The sequence below is a fragment of the Megalobrama amblycephala genome, unplaced genomic scaffold (genome assembly GCF_018812025.1).
Source record: "Megalobrama amblycephala isolate DHTTF-2021 unplaced genomic scaffold, ASM1881202v1 scaffold230, whole genome shotgun sequence".
Lineage (NCBI taxonomy): Eukaryota > Metazoa > Chordata > Actinopteri > Cypriniformes > Xenocyprididae > Megalobrama > Megalobrama amblycephala.
Genome location: NW_025953339.1, coordinates 518,150 through 535,720, shown reverse-complemented (window position 1 = coordinate 535,720; position 17,571 = coordinate 518,150). Strand labels below are relative to the sequence as shown.

The window sequence follows — 17,571 nt, the reverse complement described above, 5'->3', positions numbered from 1 at the left end:
AAGCAGCTATACATCACACAATTCAACTTGATTGTGACATCACAGCAGATCACGCTTAACTATGATATAGTAATTATTTTGAGAATTAATAGCATAATAGTGTATAATATATTAATTATGTTGAGATTTAATCAAATAATATTTGTAGCTACCTTATGTTTACTGTCAAAGTTTATACTATTGATATTTTTTCGTTTATGTAGGAGGGAAGTTAGCGAGTTAAGGGCATACAAATTTGGAGTGTAACACAGCCTTTGTTTCCATAGTTACCCTCATTAGTTTCCATAGTAACTAAACATCTACACCTGCCCATCATTAGCCCTTGTGTTCCCTGTGAACATGTACCCCTGTGTTTAAGTTGTCTTTTGTCAGTCATTGTTCTTACATGTCTCTACACCTCTTGGATGATCTTGGTTTGCATTTTTGAATAAACTGTTGCTTGGATTCTCACCTCTCCTCATCCCTGCTTAAAACTTAACAATAACACATTAACTAATGTTAATGTACTAAACATTATTTTAATCCTATTTATTCAGATAATGTTAAAATACATTTTTAAAGAGGCTGTTCCTCACGGAAAAGGTGAACATTGCAGACAACATCTCAGGCCCTCAGTACCTCTACACCAAAACCATCCAGATCACTGTTTTTAAAACACATCATCAATCCTTACTTAAAGACAAATTTGGATGAAATAAAAAGTATTTACAATACAATGAGCAATATAAAAGAAATAGATGAACACTGCATTGTGTTCACACTTACAAATCGTAAATGTAACATGATTAAAGAAAAAAGCCACTCTTCATAAAGCCTCCCAACAATGAAAAAAAAACCCAGGTGAACAAAGGCCCTTTAAGAAGAGGAAACACAAATACGTAAGAGGGATGTAGTAATTATTGATGGTGCATTACTGCCACCTGCCAGACTCTCAGATACTGTTGAAGTGATAAACGATCTTTACCTTCATTTTCTTTCTCTCATTTTTCTCTGAAATGACTTCTGCTTGTTCTTTATTGTCTTTATTCACTTTTGCTGTTTTTTTAATGCTCAGTATTTAAAGGGAATGTTCACTCAAAAATGAATATTCAGTTATTATTTACTTACCCATGTCTTTCAAAAACTGTACTTCTTGTCCATATGAAAGTCAATGGGCTCCAATGTTTTTTGGTTTCCAGTGTCCTTTAAAGTATCTTGTTTTGTGTTTCACAGAAGAAAGAAAGTTATATAGGTTTGTTTGGAAGCTTATTTTCATCACAGAAAATAAATATTTAAAAAATAAAATATCTTGCAATCGCGAGTTTATATTTAATTTCTCCAAATTCTTTATGTACACGTATAGGTCAGGTGTATAAAAAACCTCAGAATTCTGAAAGAAAGAAAAAATCACAATTGTGGGATAATTATTAATTATTATATTATTATATATTATTATTTATTCCATGGCGGAAATAAGCTTCCCTATGTTTGGAACAACATTAAGGTGAGTAAATGATAGAATTGTCATTTTCAGCTGGAAAATCCCTTTAAATACAATTCTGCAGTGCAAATTCATTCTAGCAAAGTGCATGAAACAATACGGTAGCTAAAAGCAGCATCCCACTAGCATCATGTAAGTGCAGGACAACCCCAGAAAATCACTTGCTTACACAATCAGCATAGCGAAGTGTGGTTGGGATGTGTGGCTTTGCGTTTGCTGAGGAAAAAAGATGTAAATTCAGAACAGATCCGATCAGTACAGTGGCTTATTAGTGCATTAGTGAGAGAAGAAGCACTTTGGTCACTGCCAAGACCCACCAAGACGCCTCTGATCATTTCAGACAGGGTGGAACAAGCTGAGTTCAGGTGGTTTTCAATTCAAGCACCCAACATTCATCCTTAATTGTGAGTACAAATGCATAGTGTATCCCATAGTTACTTGAGGCCAGTCTTGGCACTGAAGATGCAATGTTCACAGCTTATCCATAATTACCCTGCGACTGTACAAGTTTCATGGTGCTCAAATTCAAGGCATGTCTTCGAGCAACATATCTCCAAAAAATAAAAATCACAGCACAAAAAATCCCCGGTACCCCTTTGCAGTTGAGATGAACAAGCATTATAGAAATGTGTAACAATATAAAACAGAATTGCTCAAGCCTCAAATCATCATCCATTTTCACAGTCGGACATTCCTGTGCTCCAATGACTGTTGACAAATCCCACCCAGAGTGCTGAACTTTGGCCCAAGGTTCTGCAGGAAGTCCAGGTTATCACCAAGGTTGCTAACAGTCAACTGATCCAGAGACTGGCAATCACTTCCCTTCCCCTCATATTCATACTGATATGGGGAATATGCTGGATAGTCATTCAATTCTTCTGGAAACCCGCTGATTTTCTATAGAATAACATAATGGGAAGAGAAAAATCATAATCTTAAAGGGTTAGTTCACCCAAAAATGAAAATTATGTCATTAATGACTCATCCTCAACTAATATAGTTGTGAAAATGTAGTGAATGTGCATATTTAGTGTTCTTCAAATGTTAAAAGTATATTTTATGCACTTGCAGATAATATAATGAAATAAAAAGCACTTAATGGTGCTAAAGAGGATGTTTTGTTTTATACATTTTTGCAATATTACTTCAAACTGTCTTTACTAACTGATAAAAGACTATTTATTAGGTGCACTGAAAGGAATAATATTAATATACATCATCTGTGCACGAGGTAGGGCCTTAAAAACATCAGCCAATCGTTTACGCGATCATCGCATAACCGATTGGCCCTCAGGCTTGTCAATCACTGCCGTGACATTCCTTGTGAGAGACGTGTGCGCGGATTGGGCCTCTGGCTTGTCAATCACTGCCATGATGTTCCTTGTGAGAGACGAGCGCGGCTGCGCTCTCCAGTAACTTTCCACACTCCACAGGCGCCGCATGCGATGTTTTTGTCCGGAGACAGGAGTAACAACTGCAGATTATGAGTTACTTGCGGTGAGTTCGACATAATGAATCCACAAACACGATACAGCGAATGCCGGTGGTAAACGTGCACAAGTTTTGGGAGGCGTTCCCTCGAAAGGAGGGGGGTTTGTTCTTACGCATTCGCTCATTTCAAAAACTCAGTAACAGTCTTTGGTTTCTCAGTCGACGAAAAGATCCTCTTTATCACCTTTAAGTGTACTTATACATTTTCATGACTTAAGTCGTTGTTTAAGACCTACACTTATTTTGATATCTAAAATACTAGAGCACATGTAAAGTACTTGATTATAATTTTAAGTGTTATTCAATATTACGTTTAAAGTAAATGTAGTAAATTGCAGCTTTGTGATTACAAATGAGTAATTACAAATATTTTCAAATAAAAGATATACAACTTTCAACAGAAATTACATTAACTTTTATTTTAAATGTTTGTCAGTACATTTTAACCAAATTCCAAAGACATTAAAATTATAAATAAAGATGTACTTAAGTACTTAAATGGGTCAAAATTAGCCTAAAAGATCAAATAGTTCCATTTAATGAATTATATATTTATATCAGTATAAATTAGGCTACATGACAATTATTATTGTTCTTTCTTTCTCAAATCATGCCAGTTAAGTGTTTTGTGTAGTGGACTCACCCTCTCAATGCGTTCTGCAAGGTTTCTTTCGGTTCGAGCCAAGCTAAATGAACGGGACAGCTGACCACCTCCATTCTTAAAAAACAAGTGTGATATTTCATTTAGATTTCAGCTGAAATAGGTACTTATCTCTTTTGGTTTTTTAATCATTTAATTTTACTTGTTATTTCTGTATTTAACACATTTAGCTATTACTACAATGAAAATGGTCTAAACAATTATGCTATGTAACGTACAAATTTACGTATTTATACAAATCATTGGAAAAGCTTACCCTAATGCTTTCCCTTTCCCTTCGGACAGTTGACCAGGTATGATATGGCTTAAGAGAGAGAGAAAAAACAACTATGTCATTAAATATCCATCATAATGAAAATTAAACACAAATACATTTACTATTTGGGGACTAAGATGTTTTTAATTAATATCTAGTTCACAAAACTCTAGAGGGTGCTGGCTGATGGGTCCTTTACATGCAATCTGCAAGCAGTCACATCATTACCGCAAACTGACTGGCCAAAGAGATTGCTTGCTCAACATTTAAATAGTCTGATTCATTATTTGCTGTAAGCTAGTCCTGCAACACACTATCAGAGTTCCTCTGAAACCTCCACCTCCCCCAGCTCCACCTGCCTAGATCTGTTCAAGGATTTATTTCGAGAGTTGTTGTGACTGAAATACATTTATTCAGCAAGGACACATTAAACAGAAAAAAATGAACAATTTCAACATTGATAATAATAAAATGTTACATGAGCACCAAATTGTTGGAGTTATGATGATGAAATTCAGACAGACTGACAAACTCAATCGTAAAATGGGTTGCTATGGTCAGTAAATCAGACTTATGTTCAGTGATATAATGAATGCAAGAAAATCTACCATTCATTTACATTTGGTTAACAATCTTTAAAAAAAAAAAGTGCATAATGATAATTACTTCTACATTTTACATAGTTTTACCCTAAACCTCAGGAACAGGAAACACGTGTCAAGGTCCAAGGTACAATAATCCCAAATTTCTTTGTTTTCTTTAACAATTCTTCCCCTCCCTGTCTGTCCTGTCTCTGTCCCTGTCTACCATATCTCAGTTTGATGGATGTGGTCACTCACCATGCTCATCACACCACTACCATTGGACATTTCCTGGAATGTCCCAGAGTTATACTGATACTGTGAGAGAAAGAATAATTAGTTACTATTTAACATTGCCAAAAGAACACACTGACTTTTGACCATGACATATGATATAAATATTATTACATTTTTGAATTGTTAGTCATAATGCTTTGAAAAGACAAAATGTCACATATGTCCAGCAAAAGCCATTCACTTCTATGGTTATGCCAATACAATCTCATGGAAATTTGCAACTATTTTACATTTTATCAAATTGGTGGCTAATTCGTATGAATTTGTACGTTTGTTAGTTCTTATTTGTAAGTTTTCGTTTCATCTTCTTACGCCCCATTGATGGTAAGGTTTAGGGATGGACCTTCATGCTTGCTTTATTTCTAAAAAAAAATCATATGTTTTTGCACAAACCACAAAACTCATTTCTGAAACAAGTCATTCATCATTCACTGTGCCTTTGTAGTAACATTTCAGGTGAAATAACTAGGAACCCTAACCAGTCTCAACTCGTCTTTTCAATTCTTTTGGATGCTTTATCATTTAATTTCTCTTTCCCAATCTCCCACTCTGTTAGGCAAACAGCTACTGAATAAAAGTTCAAGGTCAGCCAATGACACAAATACAATAATGTCACAAGAACAATGAGGGTGGAATATCTTATTGTTTTAACATGTCCACCAGAATATGTTTTCACTATCAGTCATTCATTTACTTTGTTTAAAAGGAAGAAAAATCCTAGGTCCTAAAAATAATCCTAGGTTGACTTCCACCCCAAATTGTCAAAAATGTGCCACATAGAAAAAAATGAAATATACTGTGCTTATAGTCAGTTTTTCCACACATGTCAACAGAATGATCTACAGTAGGATTAATTCTTGGCAGTCAACGCATTCACTTGATTTGACACTCACCCCCAAAGGGCTTCTCAGCATACCGTTTTCAGCCTTCCTGTATCCATCAGTAACCAGGTACTCAGGCTGGAACAACATTAATATGCACGTTGTTAGTAGCTTATTATTAACTTAAAGTATGAGATTTGAAGGGCCATATCACATTGCCTTCTTTTAGGTCCTGTTGTTACTTATGGCTCTCACACTAATGCTTACAGGACATTAGAAATGAAAATCATGCAAATAAAAATCAATTATTATTGTTTTTATCTAAAACACTGTAGCAGAAATATGTCTAAAATCTGTCTCATGTCTAAATTCTGTCAGTCCAGTTCATTCACCTTCCATCCATCATCAACAATCAACTTCTTGACGTTCAAAACTTGTAGAACTTTTTTTGTCAAATCTCAAAACTCCTATTTTTTTTTTTTCAATATGCATGCTAAATGTTGGATGTTTTATACACCCACACACTACCATTGAAAAGTTTGGGATTGGTAAAATATTTTAATGTTTTTGAAAGAAGTCTCACCAAGGCAGACTTTATTTGATCAAAAATACAGTAAAAGAGTAATATTGTGAAATATTATTACAATTTAAATGTCAAATGTAATTTATTCCTGTGATCAAAGCTAAATTCCCAGCATCATTACTCCAGTCTTCAGTGTCATATGACCCTTCAGAAATCATTCTAATATACTAAATTGATGCTCAATAAACACTTCTAATAATTATCAGTCTTGAAAACAATTGTTCTGCTTCACATTATTGTGGAAATATATTTTTAGGGTTCTTTGATGAATAGAAGATTCAATAGAACAGCATTTATTTTTGAAATAGAAGTCTTTTGTAACAAATGTAAAATAAATGTCTTTACTGTCACTTTTGATAATTTTAATCCATCCTTGATGAATAAATAAAGGTATTGATATATAAAGGTATTGATTTCTTTTTTTTTTTTTTTTAAATCCACCTTCGAATGGTAGTGTATTTACACTACAATAGCATATAGAATTTAAAAGACATGGAATAAAAGTCACCGCAAAACTGTGAGACAGAACTGCCATTGGTGCCCATCATAAAAAGGTGCTTGGCGCCATGTGACTACACATGAAATCATTTGATTATGATGTGATATTTTGGCATAACAGGTCCTAACATGTAAAAGAAGCTTGGCAGCCCAGTTATCGTATATTACTAACTTGCAGCTTGCAACGTGCTTTCATGTGTCAGTCTTACAGACTGCAAGAAGTGGCATGTAGCTCTTATCTTTCAGTGTAAATCATATTGAGATCCTGTTCACTGTGCCAAAATGGGATACAACATGCATGTCTAATAATATGGCTTTCAGCAATATAGACATTAAGTCAATGGGAAACAGAAAAAACATAAAAGAAAAAATACAGAGAAAAATAATGTATGTACCGGTGCAGATGCAATTTTCAAGCTTTCCCTGAGACCAATATTAGAAGCAAGCATGGACTCGGGCTAAGGAGAAAAAAAATAACAGGCAAAATGATTCATCACATTCTGCTCTGAGACCACAGATGTTGCTCCTCCCAAAACTTCACCAATATTCCCAGGTATTCCCAGGTAAACAGGTTCAGACTTTATATGCAAATATCATTGCGGATACTTTGCAATGTCCGAACTCGCTGTGGTTACGTGCAAATAACCTTTTTATTTGTAGTTGAACGAAATTCAACGATTTTTCAGTGGTTGATTTTGATGTGATTACTAAAGAATGCAGTAATATAATGAGCTTAAGTAATAATCTTAATGAAAAAATAATTACTAAATAATAAAAATAATAAATAAATAATAAATACTAAAATAATTAATACGTATTAGATAAATAAATTATCTTAAATAATCTGTTAAAAGAATTACCATAAACACATTCACAAATCAATCTAATTCAAAAATTGTTATATTTTTCAAAATGAAAAATCAGATTTCATTTAATTCACAAGGATGAATATAAGTGCATGTAAACAGTGAACAAATGATTTTGTCATATATATACTATATACATATATTAATGCACTTTGTAACACAAGCCACATAAATAATGGACGTCAAATACCAAATTATACTTAAGAAATAAAACTCAGGAACACAGCTGATACTTAATTCAGAACTTCTACTAAATTCATAACTTTGAACTCTGTACAAGGCCAGTTTCATATACCTTATAGATTGAGCCTCCTCCCTCCTCGTTGTATTTGACAAGGGTTTGGTTGCCCTCATCTTGCAGGTTCAGGGGGATGTGTTGAAAGTTCTTGTTTTGACAGTCACAGATAAAACAACAGAGGAGTAGAACTGCAAAAAACAACAACAAGGTGTGTCATTATATTATGCACATTACATAACACTGCATACATTGAAAAGATTTCATGAAAATACAGTAAGATTAAGTGCTATTGTATGAACTGCACTTTCCTTAATCAAATTAGTAGACTATAACTGTTGTAGTTGGCTGTATTTGATTTTAAACTCACGGGCCAAAAGGAGAAGTCCGGCAAACAAGAGACCGATCGCTGCTGGACCCAGCCTTGAGGAGAAAGGAAGACGCCCACGACATACATTTCCTCTCGTACATTCACACACAACCACCTGCAGAACCTCTTCTGACTGCAGTGCTTGTTGATCCTGCATCTTCAAAGGAACTGAGTAGTTTCCATATGGCAGAGTCGTCAAACTTATCAAAGAGGTGTTTTCTCCTACAGTATAAACCCAGCAAAACTTTAATGAAACAGGGTTATTATAGTTAACTAAAACCATAAAAAATATATATTTGTTAGTTGAAATAAAATAAATTTTAACTGAAATAAAATGTAAAAAAAAGTATTTTATTTCAGCTAGTTGCAATAAAACATTTCTCATTTTTATATAGTTTAGCTTGATGTACTAAAGTAACTAAAACTAAACTGAAATAAAAATTAAAATCTATAGACATTAAAAAAGTTAAAAATGACAAAAACACAACAAAATGACTGAAACTTTAACTAAAACTAGATATGTACATTTTCTAAAGAAAATGTGAGTTGTGTTTGCCATGGCAAAAATCGGCACTAGGCATCTATAGGGTCTTTTGCGTGATTGCGATAGAGCTGAATCCCATGTCTATACCATGTTTGGTGCTGAGATATGGCTTGTTAATGTTTCTATATGGTTGATAGGGTCCTCAAAATCATTGCTCAGTCTGAGTCAAAAGAGCCCACCTCCATGTCTTTATCTTGTTCTGTTCCAGAGATATGGACAATTCGATTTACTATACAGTTGCTCTAAATGGTTGCTAAATAGCTAGACAGCTTGCCAGGATGATACCTAAAGCCTACTGTCAAGGTATACACAGGGCAACTTTTTGAGCAATGTTGCCAGGCAATGTTGCCGAGCGATGTTGATTGGGCACTTTCCCATTGGGAATGGGCAACAAATTTCTATCTGGATACTTTAGATCGAAATTTGTTGCCCATTTCAGCAACATTACTCAAAAAGTTGCCCCGTGTCATCAGTCTGAGTCAAAAGAAACAACCCACGTATTTCTACAGTGTTCTGTAGCTGAGATATGTCTTTTAATTTTAATATATGGTTGCTAGGGTACTCTCAGTGGTTGCTAAGGCATAGCTAGACAGTTTCCATGGTGATATTTAAATGATAATTAAAGACTACTAACCAGTCAAAAGCTATGCTGTTGGTAATTCAAAAGAACCCACACCCATGTCTCTACAATGTTCTGATCCAGAGATATTCATCTCATTCATTTGAATGAAAAAAGAATGAGATGGAAACTAACTGGTTGCTGGGGTGTGGCTAGGAAGTTTAAATGGAAGCTGAAAACAACTATCTATGACATTCTGATGCGGAGATGTGATGTCACAAAGTTCTGTCCAATGTAAAGTCTATGGGATTTTTCACCTGCTGGATGAAAATCATACACCCGATCATTTATAAATGTCACAGCAGTGTTGTCCTCAATGAGCCGCACGATTTGTCACCTCATTCATGGGTCTGTTGACAAATGGTGTGGGACAAGTTAGGTGCAAAATTTGTATGGAAGGAAGAAGTATATGAGATATAGTAATAGTGGTGCTTGCGAAGCGAATTAAAAAAGAAAACGGAAAATAATACTGGTATTAATAAAAACTATAATTACATATCAATTATATTAAAATAACACTGGTGTCAAACTATGTGAGATACAGCATACAGCTCACTAAATTATCTTAGATTTATATTTAAAACAAGAAAAAACATCCCAGTGTACTTCCCAGTGAAATCAGACAACAGATGGGACCAGATGTGAAACTGTAAATGAATTAGGGATGTCCCAAGTCGACCACAAGGTTTCTATTTTAACTAATTGGTATCAGCTATCCTAAGCCAGATCCTTTATTTTACGTCAGCTGTTAAGCAGGTGATGTGCAGTAAGTGGGGGTATGCACTTTCAAGTGGGATTTGCCAACCACCATTAAAACGAAAAAAAAGAAGCTCAATTTGTGCGTGAATGTTGTCTGTTATAACGCACCACACAAGCACTCTCTGCGTTTAGCATAGTTGATGCGCACTTTTGTAACGAATGACCTGAAAGTCATTTATTTACAGTTTATCAGCTGTCAAACTGTCTGAGACATCATTGCCATAAAGTGTTGCTATATGGGTTGCGTCTTGCTTCAGACTTCAGACTTACTGACAAGTAAACTTGATCGAGACATCCCTAAAATTAAGTAATAAATGTATGTATGGACTGACCTGTGGTGGGCTCCAGCTTCCAGAGTTTCTTAAGCTCTTCTTCTCCTCCCAGAGAGAAGGTAAAAGGACTAGAAAACGGAGGACCATCATGGTCTACTGGTGTCACACTGACACGGTTGACCTTGTTTCCGCACATGACCACGCTTTTGGAGGTGAGATTGGGGGCATTATCGTTCAAGTCACCCAGGTAGACCACAACAGTACATGTACCTGTAGCTGGAGGTTGTCCTGTGAAGTAAAAAATGACACAGTACAGAGATTAAATTAGTATTTTAGTACAGAATACTGTATCCAATAATGTAATTCTTTCGACTCTCACATTCTGCTGAGAAACTTAGCGCTCACTTGCAAACTGCTAGATTTTTTAAAGGTTTAAAGGGGGCATGACCAAAAAAAAGTTTGAGAACCACTGGTATATATAGTCCTCATGTTTTTAGTCTCTTGATTAGCTTTGTTATTGTAACCTGCTGTTGGTGAGTTTTGTCAAGTTTGTTTAAGGTCACGTTCAATTGCTCATGGGCCCAAGCCACTCAGGCGCAGGGCCCTTTTGTTTTTCTAAGGAGAATTATTTTTTTCCATCATCCGGGTCTTTTTGGGGGCCTTAACGTGCTCAAAAACGCTTGAAAATTGGCATACACATTGGAATCTGTGGTCATTAGGATGCCGCAAAGGATGATGGGACCCGGGCGTGGCATTCAAGCCCCCCTTGAATGGTGTCCAAAAACTTGATCCATATATCAAACACGCTTGCATGTATTTGTACGAAACTCGACACACATATAGACCTCATCGGGCCAAACAAATTTCATGCTTTAAGTTATACACCAGCTCAACAGGAAGTCAGCTATTATGGGTTGTTTTAAAAACGAATGCTCTGGAATTTGATATACGCCTCCTAGGTGATTAATCCGATCACCAACAAGCTCTGTCAGAATGAAGTCAAGACATTAAGGATGTAAAATTGCGAGCGGGATTTTTGATATCTCAAATGGTTTGGCCGTGGCGAGGCAATGAATTTATGGTGAGAAAAGGGAAACAGGAAATGTGTTATAACCTCTGCATACATTGATTGATTTTTATGAAACTTCATCTGTGTGTTCGTTGTAGGAGTCCGATCACATGGATGTGCCTATTGTGAGTCAAAGTTATAGCCCCACCAATTGGTAGCAGGAAGTGTGTTACTTTCAAAATGCTTTAAGATCACCTTCTAATTTTTACCCAATTTGCTTCAAACTTCATTAGATTAATGGCAAGACATAATGAATGTAGACCTGTAAAAAGATTTTTAATATTTTTCAAACACTGTTGCCATAGCAACAGATCAAACTTTGGATGGGTTTGAGACACTTGAAACTCGACACACATCAGGATTGTCATCCAGTAGACATGAGCAAAGCCTCAGAAACGGGTAGGAAGGAGGGCCTCTATAGCGCCACCTTTTGAAAAAAGTGGGGAGTTAGTTTAACCAACAATCACCACACTCAGTACACGTATTGTTCTCATTAAGCCGAACAACTTTCTATTTTACAGTCATTAGCTCTGACCAAGAGGAAGTCCGATATGTTGGTTTGAATGTGGATTTTTTTCACCCTCTCTCTCCCTCTCTCTGTTGTACCCTCCCCCCCACCTCACTCAAGGTGATGATACATGGGGCAACTTTTTGAGCAATGTTGCCGGGCAATGTTGCTGAGCAAAATTGCTTGAGTACTTTCCCGCTGAGAATGAGCAACAAATTTATATCTGGATACGTTAGATTGGTCGTGGGCAATTTTTTGAGATCCTCCAATAAAAATGTTAATTGAAAAAATTCAAACAAGAAAAAATTCAGCGGCAGTGGAGCGGAGAAAAGGAGTGTGAACTTATATCTTTTTTTGAACTGCAAATTATAACTTCACACTCATTTGAAATTGAACCATGACATTATATCACTATTTGGACAGGACTATTTTTCAAATGTCATTTGAGTTACAATTATTATTACCAACACCTGTGATTTCATGTTCTGATTCATACAAGACTTAAATCTTTGTTTTGTTTTGTTTTTACAAAGGAGAGTGTGTCTTTAAATTTATTTATTAATTTATTGATATAATTAAAATTTATTAAAAATCACTATATTTCACTTGAATTTATAAAAGTGGCTTTTTAAAATAAACTTGCATAAGTGAGCAGAAAAATTTAGACATGTACCGTACTATTACCTGAGACTGACATTAAAATCGTCTTTGCTGGTTCTGTGATTTGGCTCTATTTATTAATTTTATTTAATTTTTTTTGCCGTATACCACACATATTGAAATTAAATGAAAGCATGCTTTTGGAGCATAAGACTGGTACACAAACGATAGTTCAGGGAGGTCAAAAAACACATGAAGAGAAGTGTTAGAATAATATAACATCAGCAATCACAGACATTTGCATTAGACTGGATTAGATTTCTCAGAGCACTGTGGAGTATGAGCAAATAACAGTATATAATTTGCTCTGGAATTTTTATAGAGGTTGTCTGAGAAAAATTAGGATGATATTCTGCACTCATTTGGAATTGACCTATGACATTCTATAACATTAAATTAATCTAAATTTAAATGATCTCATGGATGTGGCTGTTGTGGTTTGTGATCATATGGGCACCAGCTGCTGCAGTAAATGTGGTGTATTCAAATAACTTTGACATAGTCCTATTATGTGTACCCATTTTAAATGCCTATGGTGGTGGCCCTTGGGCCCGCCATCACTGCTATATTTTTCATTTGATCACTTAAGCACCTTTTTCTCCCATGTCATATTTGCATTACAAAGTTTTGTTAGCAAATGCAAAGTTTCTCAGGGGTATGCAAACATTTTGCAAGAGAATTCCATCTAATTTTTATTTTACCATCACCATATGTCCCCTTAGGTGCCCTACTGTGCAGTATTATTTAAGTTAGTAAGTTAGTATTCCATTCTTGTGTCTTTCTTTTTACCTCGTTACTTGCATGTTCCCTGTTTATCCAATTAGTAGGTCGTTTTTGAATAAAAACTTCTGGATCTTATAGATATATTGTCTATGTCATATTTCACAGTTAGAATAGTGTTTGGATTGTTTGAACATGCTGAGAACAGATAGTTTGGTGCTTACCGTCATCTATAGCATGGACTACAACAGTGTAGGTGCCATTTATTGAGACATGTTCAGACTCTCGGTCCATCTTCTGAACTGTGGTGATCTTTCCTGTCTTCGGGTCAACACTCATCCATTTGGCTGGGTCTTTTGCTAACTCATACCTTTGTACAAACATACAGATAATAAAATACTTCCGCTTTACTTTCTGCTACACGATCATCCAAAAATCTAGTTTCCTTTACATCTCTGAATAAGCAGTGTGTGTGTGTGTGTGTGTGTGTGTAACTAAAAGTGGCATATATTATATATTATACAATATATACAGGTGTTGTATTTTAGTACAGAATATATAATTTTTATATATAACAATATATAATTTGGTGTTGTGCAGCTCAACCAAACCTGATTTTGGTTATGTCAGAGTCTTCATCTTTGATTTCAGGTACAAACAACACATCTCCTGGAGCTCCATTTTCATTTCGGTGAACTTTTTCAACATTCTTCTTAAATTCAGGGGGATCATTCACATCAATGACTTTCACTGCCACTTTGGCAGTGTTTAGCTTTGGTCTAAAACCTATTACGGGCTTTCCATCAACACACTGAAATAATTTCTCCTCGTTCTCGACTGCTATCTCCAGCTCTGTGATCTCAGTTTTCTCAAAATTCTTCCCCTGTGAAATACAATCATATTGAGAGCCCACATAATCACCGGCTGTCAATTTTTTTCTAATTCAGTACTTTTTTCAGCTTAGGCACACAATTTGAAACTAGCATGAAAGGCAAAAGAAGTAACTATAATAACTAGCTGTGTAAACCAGTGATGACTCTTATATTCTTTTATGATTAATATTCTGCAGTGTTATTGATTTGACTGCACTGACACTGTCAGATGAGAATTGAACTTGAGCTGGATGATGACATCATTGTTTTCTAGTAGCTTTATAGCTGAATTGAACTCACATTTATTGAACCGAACTGAATCAACACTGAACTGATTTCAACTGAACAATGACACTATTGTCCTGCTAGAGCTGCTTTACAGCAAAATTGAAAAAAAAAAAATGAAAATCTGTTAGCATCATTGATCATTATTAACAGTTTAACACTGTAAAGCTGCTTTGAAACAAACTATGTTGTATAAAGTGCTATATAGCTTGACTTGACTTCTCTTTGAATACACCTGATAAACTTTTCTTGTGTATGAAATATTAAGGGGAATAGTGGCATTTACCCTGATAACAGACAGCACACCTTCATTGGTTTTGGGATCTGTCTCGATCTTGTAATTTCGATCTTCGTTGCCCTTCAGGATGGAGAACACTGCTCTTGACGCAGGCGTGTTTGGTGTGTCCTTGTCTGTGACGCCAATTCTTAGGATCTCCGTGTTTAATTCCATTTCCATCACTTCAGCGTTGTACTGTTTCACACAGATATATTCATGTATATCAAATTATCATATCACACAAAAGCTTGTTATCAATTTGCTTAATAAAGCCTATTATATAGTAAGGGTAAAAAGTGCAATTTCTGCACTACTAGCAGCATCAATTGGCGCTGCAAAAAAAACAAAAAAACTTGAAAGCTTGATGAAAATATTAGTGGTGTATGTCCATACTAAAATCCCACGAGTGTTGCTATGTGGTTGCTGAAGTATTCTGATTCTTTTGAGTGATTTGCTATGCTGCCTTGCCTTAACAAGCACCCAGTTGACTGTTTACAAACAGGTTTCCTTAACACACTGCCCTTCTGTCATTGGTCAGCCAAACAGACTGTTCTGCCTTAAACACATGCAATTGGCTGACCCTATGTTGCTTTATCAGAAGGCAAACAGCAATGTTTTGAAAGCACCACACAGTCATGATTGCCAAGTCATCAGTTTTCCTGCAAAAATGATCTAGTGGGTTAATTCACATATTAATTACCCCCCTCCCAAACGTGCAGGTTTCTCACTGGTTTTCGTATTGCATACATTTGACTAAAATGTTTGTATTGAAAAGAGCCAATTTTATATTTTATCAATGATAAAGCTCTCTACTTTATTGTTATTTTCAAATTGAAATTGTGTACAACGCATAGCAATGACTGTAAAATGTGTATTTTAGGTATGGGAGTGGAATATTTTGAGTGTTGATATGCAAAATAGGGTCACTGGGCTAATTTTGTATTTTTTTAAGTTTTGTTTTGCTGACCTGGGGCCTATATGATGCTGGTTTAAGTGGCTAGCCAGGTATGTTTCAGTTTAGTTTGTCCAAACCTGGGTTTTAGGCACCATGAATGTGGCTCGGCTCATAGTAACTTACGCTCCACGGCTGACCTGCTCCAGGGCAGGTAATATTCTGGGTAAGAGATCTCAAACTGAAACTGAACCAATCAGCTCTGAGCAAAGTAACACGTCTTTCTTGACACAATAATGTCAGTGCCACAGTTTCTCTTGTTCCAAATTAAAAGGACATTACATAGTAAAAGATTTTTAAAAAGATTTGGAATCAATAGATAAAGCTTTAAAAATGACTACAGGTTAGCTGTTGAGTCCCTGTATATCTTTTTATATATTATCAACTACAGAAGTTACCTTTACAAACTTCACTTGATATATCAAGACATTTATATACATTATATTCTTCAATCTCTTAATTTTTGGCAGTAGAGAGAACTGAATCGCACTGATTCTCTCTCATGAGAAGTGAATCGCAGTTTCTCTATGCTTCAAGGGATGTGATTGGATGTTCGCTACTGATGTCACGCAGTTCATGAACTCAGGACCAAAGCCTGAGTTAACAGAGAAAGTTGATGATCAGCATAATGGTACCAACAAAGCATGACTGGATTGGTTTGGTTTTGTCAACTCAAAACAAATCCCGTAACCCTGAGTTTGTTCAACAAGTCCCCTGGCAACATTGGTCACAAAGTCTGTCTAGTCTGACTCACCATGGCAGAACTGAATTCTGGGAGATGGGTGTTGGAATCTGTGATGTTCAGAAGAACAGTTGCAGTTGAAGACATTGTAGGTGTCCCTAGATCCTTCGCTTCAACTAGCACTTTGTATGTTTTTACTTTCTAAAATACAGTAGAGAGAAGAGATTAAAAATACTGGAAAATACTGGAAAACATGCATTTGCCATTAGTTACTCACATCATAATCAAAGCATCCTGTGAAGGTGAGCTGTTTAGTTCCAGTTGTTAGAGGCAGATCCTTCAGGAAAATTTTTGGTGAGCCAGGTACTTGTGACACCACGGTCATGTTGAACTGGGAATTAGGAGTTTTCTCCTGATCAATGTCATAAGCTTGTAATGTTGCCAGGGGAGAGCCTTTTCAAACAAGGATGATTAAAAAAGTGAACATATCTCTGTTTGGTATTTAATTGTAACAGTTTTGTTTCAATAACTCCCTTTGAACTGGGGAGGAAGTTTTGACTTTTAAAAAAGTGACATTTGTTTAAATACAGGTGCATCTCAATAAATTAGAATGTCGTGGAAAAAAGTTCATTTATTTCAGTAATTCAACTCAAATTGTGGAACATGTGTATTAAATAAATGCACACAGACTAAAGTAATTTAAGTCTTTGGTTCTTTTAATTATGATGATTTTGGCTCACATTTAACGAAAATCTCAAAAAATGTACTTTATAAGATCAATAAAAAAAGGATATTTTAAACAGAAATGTCAGGCTTCTGAAAAGTATGTTCATTTCTATGCACTCAATACTTGATTGGGCATGGAGGCAATCAGACTGTGGCACTGCTCAGGTGTAATGGAAGCCCACGTTGCTTTAATAGCGGCCTTCAGGTCGTCTGCATTGTTGGGTCTGGTATCTCTCATCTTCCTCTTGACAATACCCCATAGATTCTCTATGGGGTTCAGGGGCCTCATTTATAAAACTTTACGTAGATTTCATCCTAAAAGTGTACGTACACACAAAAGCTAGATTCTGCGTACGCACAAAAAAATTCAGATTTATAAAACCATGCGTACGCCAGAATCTGTGCAAAAATCCTTTTATAAATCCCAGTCAGCGGAAGATTGTGCGTACGTGCATCTCCACCCCGTCTCCTCCCGGAAATCACCATA

At 35.7% G+C, this 17,571-nt stretch overlaps 1 protein-coding gene across 1 annotated transcript in view; it reads right to left on the bottom strand.

Annotated features, from left to right (window-relative positions):
• Positions 1-498: 498 nt before the first annotated feature.
• Positions 499-17,571, bottom strand: part of cdh26.1 (cadherin 26, tandem duplicate 1) — a 24,095-nt gene continuing 7,022 nt past the window's right edge. Inside the window, exons 6-19 of the mRNA XM_048179543.1 lie at positions 16,636-16,811; positions 16,431-16,559; positions 14,734-14,919; positions 13,902-14,173; positions 13,515-13,660; positions 10,394-10,621; positions 8,140-8,361; positions 7,830-7,960; positions 7,064-7,126; positions 5,660-5,725; positions 4,728-4,787; positions 3,889-3,936; positions 3,615-3,689; positions 499-2,377 (exon numbers count right to left, since the gene is read on the bottom strand). Of these exons, the coding sequence (XP_048035500.1) occupies positions 2,159-2,377; positions 3,615-3,689; positions 3,889-3,936; positions 4,728-4,787; positions 5,660-5,725; positions 7,064-7,126; positions 7,830-7,960; positions 8,140-8,361; positions 10,394-10,621; positions 13,515-13,660; positions 13,902-14,173; positions 14,734-14,919; positions 16,431-16,559; positions 16,636-16,811 (2,021 nt within the window). The 3' untranslated portion in view covers positions 499-2,158. The remainder of the gene's footprint in view (positions 2,378-3,614; positions 3,690-3,888; positions 3,937-4,727; positions 4,788-5,659; positions 5,726-7,063; positions 7,127-7,829; positions 7,961-8,139; positions 8,362-10,393; positions 10,622-13,514; positions 13,661-13,901; positions 14,174-14,733; positions 14,920-16,430; positions 16,560-16,635; positions 16,812-17,571) is intronic.